The sequence below is a fragment of the Alexandromys fortis genome, unplaced genomic scaffold, assembly GCF_014885135.2.
Source record: "Alexandromys fortis isolate MF-2015 unplaced genomic scaffold, M_Fortis_MF-2015_v1.1 scaffold_201, whole genome shotgun sequence".
NCBI lineage: Eukaryota > Metazoa > Chordata > Mammalia > Rodentia > Cricetidae > Alexandromys > Alexandromys fortis.
In genome coordinates, this window is record NW_026068087.1 from 2,693,759 (window position 1) to 2,710,400 (window position 16,642).

The 16,642-nt window shown below is 42.1% G+C and overlaps 1 protein-coding gene across 3 annotated transcripts; it reads left to right on the forward strand.

The window, feature by feature from the left end:
* The first annotated feature begins 1,374 nt into the window (after positions 1-1,374).
* Cd1d (CD1d molecule) lies at positions 1,375-5,052 on the forward strand. Of its 3 annotated transcripts, none has more exons than XM_050122340.1 (6): positions 1,375-1,539; positions 1,800-2,069; positions 2,354-2,632; positions 3,076-3,354; positions 4,023-4,128; positions 4,219-5,052. In XM_050122340.1, the coding sequence occupies exons 1-6, from the start codon at positions 1,479-1,481 to the stop codon at positions 4,238-4,240; spliced, it is 1,017 nt and encodes a 338-aa protein (XP_049978297.1). In that variant the 5' UTR covers positions 1,375-1,478; the 3' UTR covers positions 4,241-5,052. The 3 variants fall into 3 exon arrangements, with proteins under 3 accessions (XP_049978297.1, XP_049978294.1, XP_049978295.1); XM_050122337.1 differs by having other exon boundaries at positions 1,376-1,539; positions 2,354-2,631; positions 3,069-3,354; positions 4,219-5,049; XM_050122338.1 differs by having other exon boundaries at positions 1,377-1,539; positions 2,354-2,631; positions 3,069-3,354; positions 4,026-4,128; positions 4,219-5,045.
* Positions 5,053-16,642: the final 11,590 nt, after the last annotated feature.

Below are 16,642 nucleotides of genomic sequence, written 5' to 3' on the forward strand. Positions count from 1 at the left end.
AATTACAAGGCCTAAGTGTTAGGAAGAAAGGCCCATAAAACTAGCCTCTGTGCAGGGTGTGGGGATGGGGCTATCTAGCTCTCCTGCCTTTGCTCTCACCACCTGGGAAGCTTGAGAAGGCTCTTCTGAGAAAACAGCATTGCGGTTTGGTCTGAGTGGAAACAGCTAGGCATGGGCTTGGAAGCATGAGTTCCCTAAGGTACCTATTTGTACAGAGCCCTTAGTCAGGAAGAAGCTGCATCTAAGGCACTGGAGCATGTGAGGCTGAGAGTAGGTTCCAGTTGACACTCAAAGGCAGACCAGAGCAGGGCCAGGATACTTCTCTAGGCCATCCTGATGATGACTTTTTCTTCCCAGGAAGGCTGTTTCCATACAGACGAAACAGAAGCTTAGGGTGATGATGAAGGTAGAGATGTAGAGAAGAGGACCCACTTAAGAGACAGGATGAAAAGATAGAGCAAGCTGATGAAGGAGAGAATAAAAAGGAACGAGGAAGATGGTTTCCGGTGGCTGAGGGAGTCTGCTTTACCAGTGATGACTTCTTTCTTGGGGTAACTCACAGTTCTGAGTAACTGTTTTGTCACTGCTTCTTTCCAGCGTGAGAAATAGGGAATGACCGAATCACGGGCACACCTTGTGATCCTACCTCCAGAGGAAGAAGCCAGTAGGCAAGGTTGTCCAGAGGGCAGGGAACCTGAAGGAAAGATCCTTGAATGCGGATATCCTGCTTGTTTCCCCTGTGCTATGACCCAAAGAGTGTGCACATCTTGTCACTCTTACCTTTTCTTCACATCGGATTGCCACAAGTCTTCAATTTGCACAAATCATGATATAGTGCAATAAAATAAAACACACCTGTTTTCTCCTGAAAGGGAGCCAGGGAAGACAGAGAGACAAGGCAAGCAGAGAACAGACCAGGTTAGGGGGAAAGATTGTGGGGACCCCTGATACAGAAGACTTTATGGATACGAAGGCTGTGAAGGAACTTAGCCCACCCGGTCTTATCCTCTCAGTACCGATGTGAGAATCATGTCTATCCTTATTTATTCTAAACGTGTGGAGATTTGGAAGGAGTCAGAAGTGTAAAACAAAGTAGCGCCTGCAGATAGCCATTGCTAGCAAGGTCGAAACTTTTCTCCTTTGCTTCCTTGCATTTTTAATATCTTCGGAGTTGTAACACAAACACGACATTTTGGCTCACTTTAAACATTTAGATGGCAAACCGTTCTCAACCTCTTTCTTTAGTGTAAACGAAAGAAGGTTGAGAAAATTTGATTGCTCTCAGAGGTGCTGATTAAAGCTGTATTCCAACACTCAACCACTAGGGGGTGACTTTGTAAAAGAATAATTCCTTTGCCAGAGCCTGCTTTTCCGGATTGGGCGGTCGCTTTGCCAAAAACCCAGAGCTGTTCTCCTCAAGCAGCGTGAACAGAAAAGCGCAGAAGTCGGAGCCTAGGGCTGTTTAAACCTCTCTCACCATGTGGTACCTACCGTGCCTGTTGTTTTGGGTGTTCCCGTGGGTCTGGGTACAATCTGAAGGTGAGTAGAAGTGGGCACAGTATGGGCTGGAGAAGACGAGAGAGAGTGCTGGGCTAGCAGCGCTGCGGTCCTGGGTGGGTGAAAGTGGACTTTGCTGGGTTTGAAGCACATTGGTGGGCGGAACATATGCTGATGCAGCTCAGAGCTAAATGCAGTTCTGAACCCTACTCTCCCTTTGCAAGCCCATTAAGGCTTTTTCCTAACAACCTGCCCGCTGAATTGGACACTTACTGTGATCATTCGGTTTTCATTGTTTCCAGCCCAGCAAAATAATTTCCCCTTCCGCTGCCTGCAGATCTCTTCCTTCCCAAACAGTAGTTGCTCAAGCACAGATGGCTTGGCCTGGCTGGGGGATCTGCAAACTCATCGGTGGAGTAATGCCTCGGACACCATTGACTTCGTGAAACCCTGGTCCCAGGGCAAATTCAGTGACCAACAGTGGGAGCACTTGCAGCGTATATTTCGAATTTATCGATTCAGCTTTACCAGGGACATACAGGAATTTGTCAAAATGATGCCTAATATACACTGTGAGTGGAGGGATGGAGCCCTGAAAAGGTACCTAGTGGATGAGAGAGAACCCCAGACCCCAACTGGATAACTGTGGGCCTACTTGATGAGATTCTCTTTTTCTCCACCCTTAAGATTTTCACTTCTGTCTAGAGGGATCCTTGTCTCTTCTGAGAATAATCCCTGTCTCTGCTCCAGGACCCCACAATCATTTCCCTCACCTGGGACATATCTCCATGCCAATTTCTTCTCCTCTCTTCCAAACTGTAACCATTATTGAATCTCTACACACTCCCCTTTACAGATCCTGTTGAGATCCAGATGTCTGCTGGGTGTGACGTGTACTCTGAGAATGCTTCAGAAAGCTTTTTATATGCAACATTTCAAGGAGAATATATCCTGAGTTTTCAGGGAACTTCCTTTCAGAAGGCCCCAGATGCCCCACCTTGGACAGAGTTGGTCATTAACGTGCTCAACGGTGATCAAGGGACAACGGAAACAGCACAATGGCTTCTGTATGACATCTGCCCCAAGTTTGTCCATGGCCTCCTGGAGGCAGGGAAGGCGGAGCTAGAGAAACAAGGTCGGCCTGCTAGCTTCACCCCAGCTCTCCCTATGTTTTTTCATCTCTGTAAGCTTTAGAGGAAGGGCAAGGCCTAGGAAGAGGTGAATAAGGCATGTGGGGTTTATTCTTGTCACTGGCACTCACTCTGGATTCTATAAATTAAGTTAAATAAACACTGGGGATCAGAACTGAGCCAGGTGGTATTTGAGACATGCTATATCAACTGAACTCAGGGTGTTCTAGAGTATAGAGAAGGACTGTTCCTGGAACACTTGAATCAAGGAACGGTAAAAGTATCACAGACAGTTTCCCTAGTCACAGTGATACAAATGGATTTAAACTAATAGGCAACATCATCTCCGGAAGGGGAACTGTGGAAAGTGTAAACTTAATAGAAATTCTGGAGCCTCTAATATAAATGTTCTTGCTTTAAGATATTTTTATTCTCTTTCTGGGTACAGAGAAGCCTGAGGTCTGGTTTTCCAGTGGCCTCAGTCCTAAACATGGTCATCTACAGTTGGTGTGTCATGTCTCTGGCTTCTACCCAAAGCCTGTGTGGGTGATGTGGATGCACGGTGAGCAGGAGCAAAATAGTACTCAGACAAGTGACTACCTGCCCAATGCTGATGAGACATGGTATCTCCGAGCAACCCTGGATGTGGAGGCTGGAAAGGAGGCTGGCCTGGCCTGCTGTGTGAAACATAGCAGCCTAGGAGAACAGGATATCATCTGCCATTCACGTAAGGAAAAAACCTGTATCCTGGGTTGAGAGCAAGTAGAGGTACCATTCAAGCTTGGAGTGAAAACTAAACAAACTGAGTTTCAGATATGAAACCCCTAACTATTATAGGAGAGAGAGAAGGGGCAATTCTGGATACAGAAATCAATCCCAGTAAATTTGAGGTAAGATGTTCTATATATGTAAGAGGAATGTAGACCAAGAAACTCAGAAGACCCAGAGGCAAAGGGCAAATAAAGAAGTTCAGGAGGGTACATTCCCCAGGATAGAGGATCCAAGCCCAAGGCATAGATGTAGGTTATTGATGCCTCCTGTATGAGCACTGACCACTCTGTTAACAACATACCAGTTCATCACTTAGCTTTGAAGCAAATACTGCTATTCTGAGTTTACAGATAAAGAAGTCAACAAAGAAGTCAGTGCTAGGATAAGGTAACCACCCAAAGTCATTCAGAAAATTCAAGAGCTGGGGTAAACAGATTCACATCTGTCTGGAGAACATACAATCAGATCCTGACAATAGATGGTCAGTCTAAACTCATGAAGACTAAAAGGATAGAGTTTAAATAAAGAAAAAACAATGGCATGGCTTCCTCGCATGTGCTTAGAATAGGGAACTTGAAATAGGTCTGGGTTCTTTGTTTAGTGATACCTTGCATTCTTCCAAAGCAGGTGGCAGACATTTTTCCATGGGTATTATCATCGTGCTAGTACTAGGAGTACTAGTACCAATATGTGCTCTAATCTGTTATGTGATCTACATCAAGAAGCGCCAGTAAGTCTCCCCTTTCCTGTGTTCCTTTTCTCAGTATCTTTGCTTTGTTACCTCATTTTCTTTCCTAATGGCCTCTCTCTTTTTTCTCAGCTCCTATCAAGACATCCTGTAGGTTTTCCTTACACCTGTCTTTCCTGAGACTCAGACCTTCCGGCTTCTAGGACTTCAGTCCTGGTTGGCTGAGGAACTGAGGAGGGTAAAACAACCTTGAAGAAAGTGAAGAGCAACCAGCGCACCCTTTCAATATTTATTTTAAAAATTAATTTCTTTTTCATTGTATTACAAGTTTATAAAAGCCCAGGTGGTTTGGAACAAACACAATTGCAAATAAACATACCTGCCAAGAACGAGCTGTGGGCAGTATTTTATGGGGTTTGCACTGAACTGGAAAGCACAGATCCTGCCCAAACCGATGGTTCCAAGTTTGTTGAAAAGTGTAAAGTCCAATGCCAACATGGCTGAACTCTACAGGGTTCAAGAAACCTAGAAGTACTTATTTGAGAGGAGAGGTGACATACAGATTTTAAAGTAAACTCAAATATTTGCAAATATCAGCACTGTTTGATATCTTAGATCCACACCTGATGGATGTCCATCTAATGACAACCCAAGGACTTCCAGTTTGTGGCTCTTTAAAAGAAAATATTTGTCCTAAATGCCATAATGACAGTCTTAGGATAGAGTCTCTATTGTAAACATGCATTCAGGGCTAAAGGGTATGTTCTCTTTAAAATAAAATTTAGGAGGTCTCCTGGAGTTTTACTTTGAATCACTGTATTTTAAAAAGAAGTCATAGTGTATACATTCTTACCCTGAGATATTTCCCTTAAACACTCCTATAATTTGCATTTGAAATGTATCCCGACACCCCATTTATTGAAGGTCAAGTTACCAGCCCATGGCACTATCAGGAAGTAGTACTTACGTTAGCAGGCGAGGCCCAGTAGAAAGAAATTGACATAATGAGTTCATACAGTCATAGTGGGACACAAAGTCCCTTTTGCTGTAATGTAATTCATAGATTTAGAAGGCAACTCAAGGCCTCTTTTTTTTCTTTCTGAAAAAAAAAAACCCAAAAAAACAGTAGGGCAGACTTTGCTTTATGTAGTAAAGCCACTTGTGACTACATGTTATCTGTTTTTTTTTTTTTTTTTTTNCTGAGACAGGGTTTCTCTGTGTGTCTTTGGCTATCTGGGAACTCACTCTGTAGATCAGGCTGGCCTCAAACTCACAATGATCCTTCTGCCTCTACCTCCCAAGGGCTGGGATTAAAGGCATAAGACACCATGCCTGACTATTCTATTTCTTTTTTTTTTAAAGATTTATTTATTTATTTATTATGTACACAGCGTTCAGCCTCCATATATGCCTGTAGGCCAGAAGAGGGCACCAGACCCCATTACAGATGGTTGTGAGCCACCATGTAGTTGCTGGGAATTGAACTCAGGACCTTTGGAAGAGCAGGCAATGCTGTTAACCTCTGAGCCATCTCTCCAGCCCCCTCTATTTCTTTTTTTTTAAAGGACATTCTCTATTCTTTTTCTTTTCTCTCCAAAGCCTATGAATATTTTAAAACACACTGTAAGCTGTTTAGAGTTGTTTTTTTTTTTATCTGAATCTGTCATCACTGTATATGTCTATCTTTTTCTGACTACATGAGTTTTTAATCTACTAAGCAATATGGCTAGGATTAAAGTTGTGGCTTTGGTGTCTGGCTCCACCCCATTCCTTATCTTTTTGAGAGTCTAGCTTTATGGTGGAGGTACTGGTGGGAGCCATATTTATTGTCAAAACTCTGGAGATTCTATATCCATGCTACCACCACAAAGACCGATGCCAGCTGCTCATGAACACCATTTAAGAGTTTGGTGGAGCCCTCTCCGCCTGATCGCCGCCATCATGGACACGAGTCGCCTGCAGCCCATCAAGCTCGCTAAGGTAACCAAAGTGCTGGGCAGGACCAGTTCGCAGGGACAGTGCACGCAGGTCCGTGTGGAATTTATGGATGACACCAGCCACTCCATCATCCAAAACGTCAAAGGTCCCTGTTCGAGAGGGAGATGTGCTCACCCTATTGGAGTCAGAGAGGCTCGGAGGTTGCGCTGACTGACCTTCCTGCTGGGTCCTGAGTATCCACCACTTGGCCCATGATGACCTGCGACTATTAAATAAAACATTTGTATTGTTTAAAAAAAAGAGTTTGGTGGCAAAGCCTCTTAAAAAAACTGTGAGGTTTTTGAGGCTAATGCTGAGTTAAGAAGCCTCTCTTGAAGTAGCCATGCCTCTGCTCACTACCAGCAACAGAATCTACTGAAGAAAAGGCCAAGAAACTGCACTTGACTCTGTTCTTGTCTGTATAGAATCCTACCCCCACTTCCCCTTTTTAAAGTTTTCTCAGGCTTTATGTGAAAATTCTTACCAAATGTTTCCTTTTGGCCTGGTGCCTCTTGGGAGACTGCCCTTTCTTGGCCCCTGTTATCTTATGGATGAATAGGTAACAGCCTGAGCCAGGCATTCATTTTTTTTTCTGCCTCACCCGTGAGAAATAGGCTGACATTTCGAACTTCTACCAGAGTATGGTTAAATGTAAATAGTACATGGGCAACCATAGCTACCACCATTTTCTTTGAACTTAAAAAAGGAAGGCGTCACAGACTCACGAGATTCTGCCCCTAGCTGAAGAGTGCCAGTGGCAGGTTTTCCATACAAGGTCCTACCCCCAGCCAAACAGTGCAGGTAGCCTGCTAACAGGCTATCATAGTACATCTCCTCCCCTGCAACAACTCTGCTTTCCCATTAGAAAAGCCAGCTTTCTCTCACTCACTTTTTATTTAACTTTTGTGTAACTAAATTCAACTGTGTGTAAATGTACATATACTTACTGTTAAATGTTTTAAATAGTCTGTTCTTTGAATTTCATTCCAGACTAAGAAAACATAAATCTCATATTTTAAATTGGTATGTAGTTTTAAATCTCTTACAAAAATACTGTATATGTGATCCAACCCTGATTTAAAATATATTAAGCTGTTGTAAGCCTCTATTGTGAACAGTTTTTTCTTCTTTGTCCTTCACAACTATAAATCTCATCTGTCAAGTTAAAAACCAGTACAGTCAGGCTTGGACTCAGCTCTCCAGGCAGAGCCTATACCATAATTATAACTTATCTATACCCAATAAACAGCCCTCAACTGTTTAGAGATCTGGGGATATTGCATTCAAATGTTCAATTTTTAAAGGACTCTTCAAAACAGAGAGACAGGTTGGCCCCTAGCATCAGTACTCTATTTCCTCCAAAGCAAACAGAGGACAGATGAGCACAGAATAATGTCCATTTGCAATTTGTTTCATTAAGTGAAAGCACTAACCACTGAGAAAAACTGCCTTTCATCTAAACTAAAGATCTCCAGGTGTGGACAAAGAATCAAATGGAATCAACCGCTTAGCTTCCCAGGTCAAGGTAGGTGTATCTTCCTACAGATTTCCTAACCCACAGGATCTTCTAAAACATGGCAGGCCCTGCACTAAACAGCAAAAGCCAAATGCAGGGGTAGCTGATTACTTTACTCCTGTCCAGGATTTGTGATGTGGAACAGTCCAGTGTCTTTTGGACCTGGCGAGGTGTTGGTAGAGAAGAGGACAAAGTTAAGTTTAGGAAGAAAAAAAATTTCAGGACCAGGGAATATAGAGAGACATCTAAATTAATATAATTAGAGATGAAAAGTGGGTCCTTTCAATAGACATAGGAAATCCAGAGAATTATAAGGACATACTTTAAAAGTCTTTACTCTTTCTCAACCAAAATTACTCTGGGACCAGATGGATTTAACTCAGAATTTTACCAGACCAGATTTTAATTTTTTAGAAGAAAAATTAACTCTAATACTCCTCAGATTTATTCTACAAAATAGAAAATGAAGAAACATTTCCTAATCCTTCTTATCAAGCCACTGTTACCCTGATATCAAAACCCACAAGAAGAATCAACAAAAAAGAAAATTGTAGATCACTGTCTATTATGGATGCAAATAGTCTCAATAAAATATTTACAAACTGAATTCCAGAATACATCAAAAAGAGTATTTGTCATCATCAGGTTGGCTTCACGACAAAGAAGCATGGCTGGCTCAACATAAATAAATCAATAAACGTAATCCAACACATAAAAAGAATGAAAAATAAAAATCATATGATCATCTCATTGGATGTGAAAAAGTCCTTTGACAAAATTAAATATCTATTTATGATAAAAGTCCTAGAAAGACTAGAGATACAAGTAACATACCTTAATATAATAAAGACAATTGACAGTAGGCTAACAGCCGTCATCTACCTAAACAAAGAAAATCAAAGCATTTTCTCTAATGATCAAGACAAAAATGTCTGCTCACTCCATGCCTACTCAATATAGTACTTGAAGTTCTTAGCTAGAGCAATAAAAAAATCCAGAAAAATAGCAAGGTGATACAAAAAGCAAAGGAAGAAGTCAAAGTATATAAAAGACTATATAAAAAGTCTTTATATTCAGATGATATGATTTTATGCATAAAAGGTTGCGGTAGCTCACAGGTGACTCAGTTTTCATCTGGAGTCCATTCTGACTTATACGCCTATTGAGTTCAAGCTTGCTTGATGTGAGATTTCCCTTTGTATGCTGTGATTACCATTGATAAATAAAGGAACTGCTTTGGACTTGTAGCAGAGCTATAGAGGAGCAGAGCTAGGTCAGGGTAGGGGAAACTAAACTGAATGCTTGAAGAAAGAAGGGTGGAGTAAGAGAGAAGCCATGGAGCTGCCTCCTGAGACTGATGTGCTGAAACTTTGCTGGTAGGCCACCACCTCATGGTGATGCACAGATTAATGGAGATGGGTTAAACTAAGATGTAAGAGTTAGCAAATGAGAAACTGGAGCAAGCAGTGATTTAAATAATATGGTTTTTGTGTGATTATTTCAGTTCTGAGCAGCCGGGACAAACAAGTGACCTCCCCACAACAGTTGCTTGTTTCAGTCTCCTTGAGAACTGTGAAAAAGTTCTGATTAAGCCCATGAGATAGACACAGGCTGATGAATGCCAGCTGAAGGCACATCCAGATAGTAAAAGAAACTGCTTGCTCAAGAACAGGAAGAGTCTTGTGGTTAGATACTGACTGACTATGCTGTGCTTTGTTCTGCTTTTGTATATAAGCAGGCTTTAAAATAAACTCTGGGCTGGTTGGTATTTACCAACAGACCTCCTGTATTTATCCTGGTTTTCTGTCTCAATTTCTTTCAATTTGAGATTTTCTCAACCTTGCGCCTGACTTTGTTGGGGCAGGCTCTGACAAAAGGTTATAAAATCTCCACTAGGAATCCTCTACAACTGATAAACGATTTCAGCAAAGTAGAAGGATACAAAATTAACATACATACAAAAATTCATAGCATTTTTATATAAAAATGACAAGCAGAGTGAGAAAGAAACAATGAAAATAGTACCTTTCACAAAAACCTCAAAAATACCTTTGGATAACTCTAACCATCAAGTGATAGACTTGAATAATAAAAACTTGAAGATATTGAATAAAGAGACTTAACAAGCATGAGGCTCACGTGGGTGAAAGACACCATTGGTTCATGGGTCTGGCCTGCCTGAAGCATCCACAGGCCCCCTGGTTCCTTTCAGTGCTGGTTGGAGGAGTGTCATTATGGTGAACAAGTATATGGTAGAAATGGGAGAGAAAGAGAGGCAGGATGGTTTGTGTGCTGTGGTAAGAGGGAGTTCTGAAGAAGTGAGGGTGGTGAGGAATGGGCTGATGTTGACGGCCTGCTTGCCACCCTGTACCAGGTGGCATTTGGGCCTGGGCTGCTGCCAGGGACCATGTCTGGGTTCATATCCCAGCAACAGCCAGGATCTGTGTTGATGTCCATGACTTCAGTAACTACTGAAGGCCATGTGTATAACTGGGTTGTGGTCAAACACCTGAGTCCATGTTGGTGTCTGAGGACCATCCTGCCAGCAGGACCATGCTAATCTGAATGGCTTGTGCTACCTCTTGGGGCTATCGTGACCTCCATACCCAGACTGTGGCATAGGGCCACGTCTTGATCCATGGCCCTACCTACCACAGTCAGTGTCTGGATTGATATCTGTCTCTCCTTATACCATTGAACACCATGCAAATACTTGGTGTCTGGGAAATTATCTGAGGCCAGGTGGGGATCTGAGGGTCATACTAGAGACCCAAGTGGCTTTTGTAGCCAGGAACTGCCATGGTGATGTTCAGGCCTGGGCTGCAACTGGTAACATGTCTCGGTTCATGGCCCTACCATACCCAGGGTCTGTGTTGGTGCCTGTGGTTTTTTATACCATTGAAGACCATCCCGATGCCAAGGGTATGGGCCACCACTTGGGACCATGTTTGTGTCCAAGGGCCACTCTGTTTTGGGGGCCATCCTGATCTGAGTAGCCTGTGCTCATGCCTGGGGTCATGGTGACATCTGAGCCTGGGCTGCTACCTAGCATCATGTTTGGGTCCATGATCCTACGACAGTTGGGGTTTGTGATGTCAGGGGCCTATGGTGCCACCAAAGGCCACACAGATGTCTGTGGTCTAGGCTGCTTCCTGTGGCCATGTTGGTACCCAGGGGCCATGCCACTACTGGGACATGCTCATCTGAGTGGTCCAGCTGTTACCTGGGACCATGGTATTGATTGTCCTGGATAGGGCTACTGCTGAGGGCCATGTCTGAGTCTGTGGTCCTACCACAGCCAGGTTCTATGTTGATGTCTGTGTGTCTGTGGTCCACCATACCACCAAAGACCCAATGGATGCCTGGGGTCTAGACTGTAACCTGTGGCCATATTGGTGGTGTCTGTGAGCCTTGCTACCTCTGGGGTTGTGACAATTTGGGTGTCCTGCACTGCAACGTGGGTCATGTTGTTGCCATGAGTTATGTGTGAGGTCATAGACCAGCAGTAGCCAGGGTCTGGGTTGATGTCCATGTCTCCAGTTGCCACCAGGGACTGAGCAGATGCCCAAGGTCTAGACAGCTACTTGACACTATTTTTGTGTCCAAGGGCCTTACTGTCACCAAAACCATACCCATCTGGGTGGACTGTGTTACTGCCAGGGCCATGGTGAGGTCCAGGCCCAAGCTGCTACCAAGGGCATTTATGGATTTGTGTTCTTGCTGCAGCTGTGGTCTGTGATGATGTTCATGGCCCATGTTACCATGGAGGTAATAGGAACCATGTGTGTTGAAATCCAGTGGCTATTCTGAGCTGGCTCTGTCCCTTACTGGCCCTGGGATAGCTGGTCCTACCCCTTGCTGAACACTGGAGCAAGGGAACTGGCTCTGCCCTCCCTCTCCACGAGAAGATGGCCCCTGCACTCAGGAGAGTTGGCCCCAATGGCGTGGGCCTAAGAGAACTGGCTCTGTCACTCACCTGAGAGAATGGTCCCAGTGACTCTGACCAACGATTTCAGTTACCACTCAGAACCACATCCCGGGTATAACATCTACCCCGTCTATGACCTGCTTGAGCTTGTGAAGGGACTGGTTCCATGCAATGATAACTGCAGGATCTCCATGACTCAAGACAGCAGCAGGATATCCGAGACGAATTTCAATGAGGGTCCAGTGATGATGGTTTTCTAGAGGCCTTGAGCCAGACCAAGGACTCATTGCAATGATTGTTTTGAGGGTGGGGCTGATTGAACAAAAGGGTATACTTCAATTGAATTGAAGACTCAGACCTAAGTCCACACACCCATGGACGCCTGTATTTTGACAAAGAGCTGAAAATATACACTGGAAAAATGGATATCTTCAACAAATAGTGCTTGTCAAACAGGATATCTGCATGTAGAAAAATGAAAATATATTCATATTTATCATGCTACACAAAGCCCAGTTCCAAATAGATCAAGGACCTCAACATAAAGCCAGATGCAGAAGAGAAAGTGGAGAATAGTCGTGAATGCATTGGCACAGGGATTTTATGAACAGCACTGCAATAGCACAAATACTAACAACAACATTTAATAAATGGAACCTCATAAAGCTGAAAATCTTCTATATGACAAGGGACACTATCATTTGTACAAAATGTCAGCCTGTAAAATGGGAAAAAGATCTCTAATACTTAAATATTTATGTCATCAAGTAAAATTTCCAGTGTCATTAGTGGAGTACATTTTGTTGAGTCACTAGCCAAAGGGATCCCATGGTATCCCCCAAGCAGGTTATTGCCAAGGGTGTTGATTTTTCCAGGATGGTAAGTCCCTGCTGCTGAAGATAGTAATACTTATGTCATGTAACATGGAGAAGTTGTACTGGCAGATAGCTAAAACCTTCACTCCTTCTGACTAGAATTTATGTTACTTGAAAGTAATCACCAATATTACCCAGCTACAAACCCTGCTACCTACCAGGATTACCTATCTTCAAGATATACTGGTGCAATAGTCTCACAAATGTTGTGGGAGGAATAAAGTACCATTTTCTGATTGGATTTAATGCTCACGTCACAAACTAGAACTCATACTTGACAGTGCTATTGTCTCTAAGAACTTGAAACTAGATAGGTCATAAATCTGGGGGGAAACCTACTACTAGTATTCTAAAGAAACATAGCCATAAAATGACTCTTGAAGACATAGAGCCATATATGAGTATCTTGCTCAGCCGTCAGAGAAGCTTCTTGCAGTTGATGGGAATTACCACAGTAACTCACAAGTGGACAATGTGAAAAGAGTGTGAGATATTGGAGCACTCAGTCCTAAATATGATGTCATCACCAACCCCCTCCCCTCAGGCTTCAAGAACCTATGCAGAAGAGGAGGCATTGTACAGTCAGTACTACTACATGTATTATGGTACTAGCCTTTAGTGTGGAGCCTGCACTATAGGACCATTCCCAAGCCGGGCAAGGGCCTGGAGATTTAAACACACCAAGGCACACAAACAGAGACATTGGCCATTCTTGAAACAAGAATGCCCCCCTTATTGTATACCAGAGCCACTTATATCTGGATAGCCATGCCCTAGCCAAACCCACCAGAAACCACTCCCCTGCCATCAGGAACTCTTGAGGATCTCATGCTCACCGTAGCTACAAACACAGGAAAAACAAGTTGTTTTGCTCAAAGCAGCTGCAAGCATAACAGGTTGTTTACAGGAAATTCAGGGCCTGGGTTCACAGCCCCAAACAAGGCATAAAGATTTTAAGTACCAGAGGTGATTGATGACTGCAAGGTAACATTCTTTTTTCAGACACAATAGCACTGATGCACATGTGAACTCATAGACTGTGGCAGCACACACAAGTTCTACAGCTTCAATACAGACAGAGTCCCAACACTGAGAAGGGGAAGTGGGCATAGGCTCTCAATCTATCCAAGAAGACATCTGCAATTGATACCCACTGGTAATGAAAAAAATCGATTTTCTCCAGTGAAGCCTTGCTGCATATGTCAACCACAATCCAGGGCAGACCCCATGCTCAGGAGTCAATATATATCCAACAGGAAATAATCTCAATGGTATTTTTTGTATTTTTTTCTTTGGGCAATTTTTTTTATCTTATTGATCTTTTGTTTGCTTTTATTTTCCTTGTTTTTTTTTGTGGGAGATTTTGTTTATTTAGCTTGTTTCTTGTTTGTTTTTGTTTTTTGGTTCTTCTTTTGAGAGAAAGAAAACATAAATTTGAGTGGTAGAGATGGGATCATCTAGGAGAAGTTGGTAGAAGGGAAAAACATGATCAAGATATAGTATATATTATATGAAAAATTAATTTAAAAAGAAATTATGTACTGTAATGCTTAATGTTGCTTTGTTCTAGTAGCCCCGAGTATTAAGGGACTGTAGTGTTTGATGTCTAGCCAGTGTTTGAAAATCTGTGACAAAGAAATGGAAAACCATTGCCTTGACTAATAGCATTAGGACTAGTATGAAAGTTACCAAAAGACATTTGTATCAGAGTTGTTCAGTAAAGAATGATTTGATTTTTATGAGCTCTGCTAATAGGAATGTCTGTATTGGGCCTTTCAGTGGCTTGAAAAAAAATGGCCCCAAAGGGAGTGGCACTATGAGGAGATGTGGCCTTGTTGAAGGAAGTGTGTCATAGTGGGGACAGACTTTGAGGTCTCTTTTGTTCAAGCTTCCTTCAGTGTAACTCAGTTGACTTCCTATTGCCTGGAAGACATAGGACTCTCTATTCCTCCAGTATCATGTTTGTCTGCATGCCGCCATGTTCCCTGCCATCATGATAATGAACTGAACCTCAGAAATGGTGAGTCCCCTCAATTAAAAGTTTTCCCTATAAGAGTTGCCGTGGTAATGGTGTCTTTTCACCGCAATAAAAACCCTAATTAAGACAGACTTTTATGTCTGTATTAGGTCTGCATGTCTGTATGTTAAATATGTTGCCAAAAAAACTTATCACATAGAGTGACTGTATTAGGGTTTCTATTGCTGTGATGAAATACCAGGAGCAAAAGCAACTTGGGGAGGAAAAGGTTTATTTTACTTACATTTTCATATCATAATTCCTCATTGAAGGCAGTCAGGGTAGGAACTCAAACTGAGAAGGAATCTGGCAGCAGAAGCTAATTCAGAGGCCATGAAGGCTGTGGAAGAGTGCCTACTGGCTTGCTCCTCATGCCTTGCTCATCTTGCACTCTTGTAGAATCTAAGACCACTAGGCCATGGGTAGAACAACCCACAATGCACTGAGCACAATCATTGTGCCTACTTCATTTACTAATTAAGAAAATCGCCCACAGGATTCATAAAGCCCAATCTCATGGAAACATTTTCTCAGTTGAGGTTCCCCCTTCCCAAATGCCTTAATATAAAACCTAGAAGCACAGTGGATGCTTTAAATTCTTAGATGCTTTGATTATATCATGAAATTATAATCCTGAGGGTTCACCTTTCACATTTTGTAGTTAAGAAGTCCGGAAGTCTAGGTGGCTGCTTTCTCAGAATCTCCAATTTTGAATTTGTAATATTCTCTTCCAGCTATAACTTACAGTGCAAATATCTTTGAAGCATAAACACCATACAATAGTCATCTACTGTATATGCCAGTTTCTTAATGCATATGTCATCTTTTCCATTGGTTTTGCTTCATTCTCCCCATCATATTTTCTCCTCCTTTCTTATTCCTCCCCCGACTACTCCACACCACTTATCTTCTCCCCTTCTGCCCTACATCTATATTCACAACCTACAAGGTCACTCCACTCCTCTTTCCCTTTACACGTACTTCTTTCTTCCTTTTCCTTATCTTGCTTTTTTAAAATCCCTTCATTTCATTCTAGCTGCTGACTATGGTAAATCCACATCCAAATGGAAAGATGCCTGTGTTATTATAGGAGCCCAGATTACCCTACAGCAGCATAGAAATTGGGCTTTACCCTGGTTTTTCTTAAGGAACCCTGATCTGATGCCCTTTGGTTAGTTCCTGTTTCACAAAGAAATGATAACTACAATGTATATTTCAGAGGAAGTGAAAAGTTCAAAGAAAGAAGTAAAATGACATTAGGGAAGTAAATTTGCCTCTTAAAATAGTTTTTTGATTACTAATATTTCATGAAGCGTTTCTATGTAGTCATACTATATTAAGTGTTTTATAATTTTTTTATAAAAAATTTAGTAAGTACTGTAATTAACCACATTTTCCAGATAATAAAACCAACTCTTATAAGTACAAAGTAAAATCCACAAGATTACACAATTTGAGGGTAGCAACAAAACTGGCTTCTTTACTAGGTTCAGAGAGGGCAAAGTGAGGAACTCAGTCTGCTCTCTTTCCTGTCTTCCTCTGAATTAGGAATGGTTGAGAATATTCACATAAAGTCATACGTCCATGAAAATAATAATGTCAGAATTTTATTTTTCATAATGGAAACAAGAAACTTAGGATTCTAAAACAATAAAACAAAAGAGAATTTGAAGAACCTTGAAACAATTGTAAATGGGTCAACAGAAAGTGATTCAAGTTATGATCATTGTGAGGACAGTAGAAACCTGTTCCCATTTGTCTGCCATTATGATTTATTGCTATGGTACAGACTATAGAATAGCTAATGGAGAAAAGTCTGGCAGGGCACAACAGAACATGCAGAAATTGCTTGTCTCAATATTGAATTAAACTTAGACTGGATGTGTCAATTAGGACAAGACTCTGAAGATAGCTCAATAATTTCTCATCAGGAAAGTGGGAATAATCGACTTCTCTTTAAAACATTTTGGTGTTTGGATTGATTGTGGTGGTACATATATTTGGATGCCATATCATGTAATGTACAAATCTACTCAACAGGCCCACTCAGGAGCTGAAGTCCTCACACATGCTCAAGTCTACCCTAACTAAGTTTTTTCATCTTAATGGGTAGTACATATGTGTCTACAAGTCTTATTCTCCAAATCTCTCTCTCTCTCCCTCTCCCTCAAACATGCACAAAGAGAGAGAGAGAGAGAGAGAGAGAGAGAGAGAGAGAGAGAGAGAGAGAGAGAGAGAGAGAG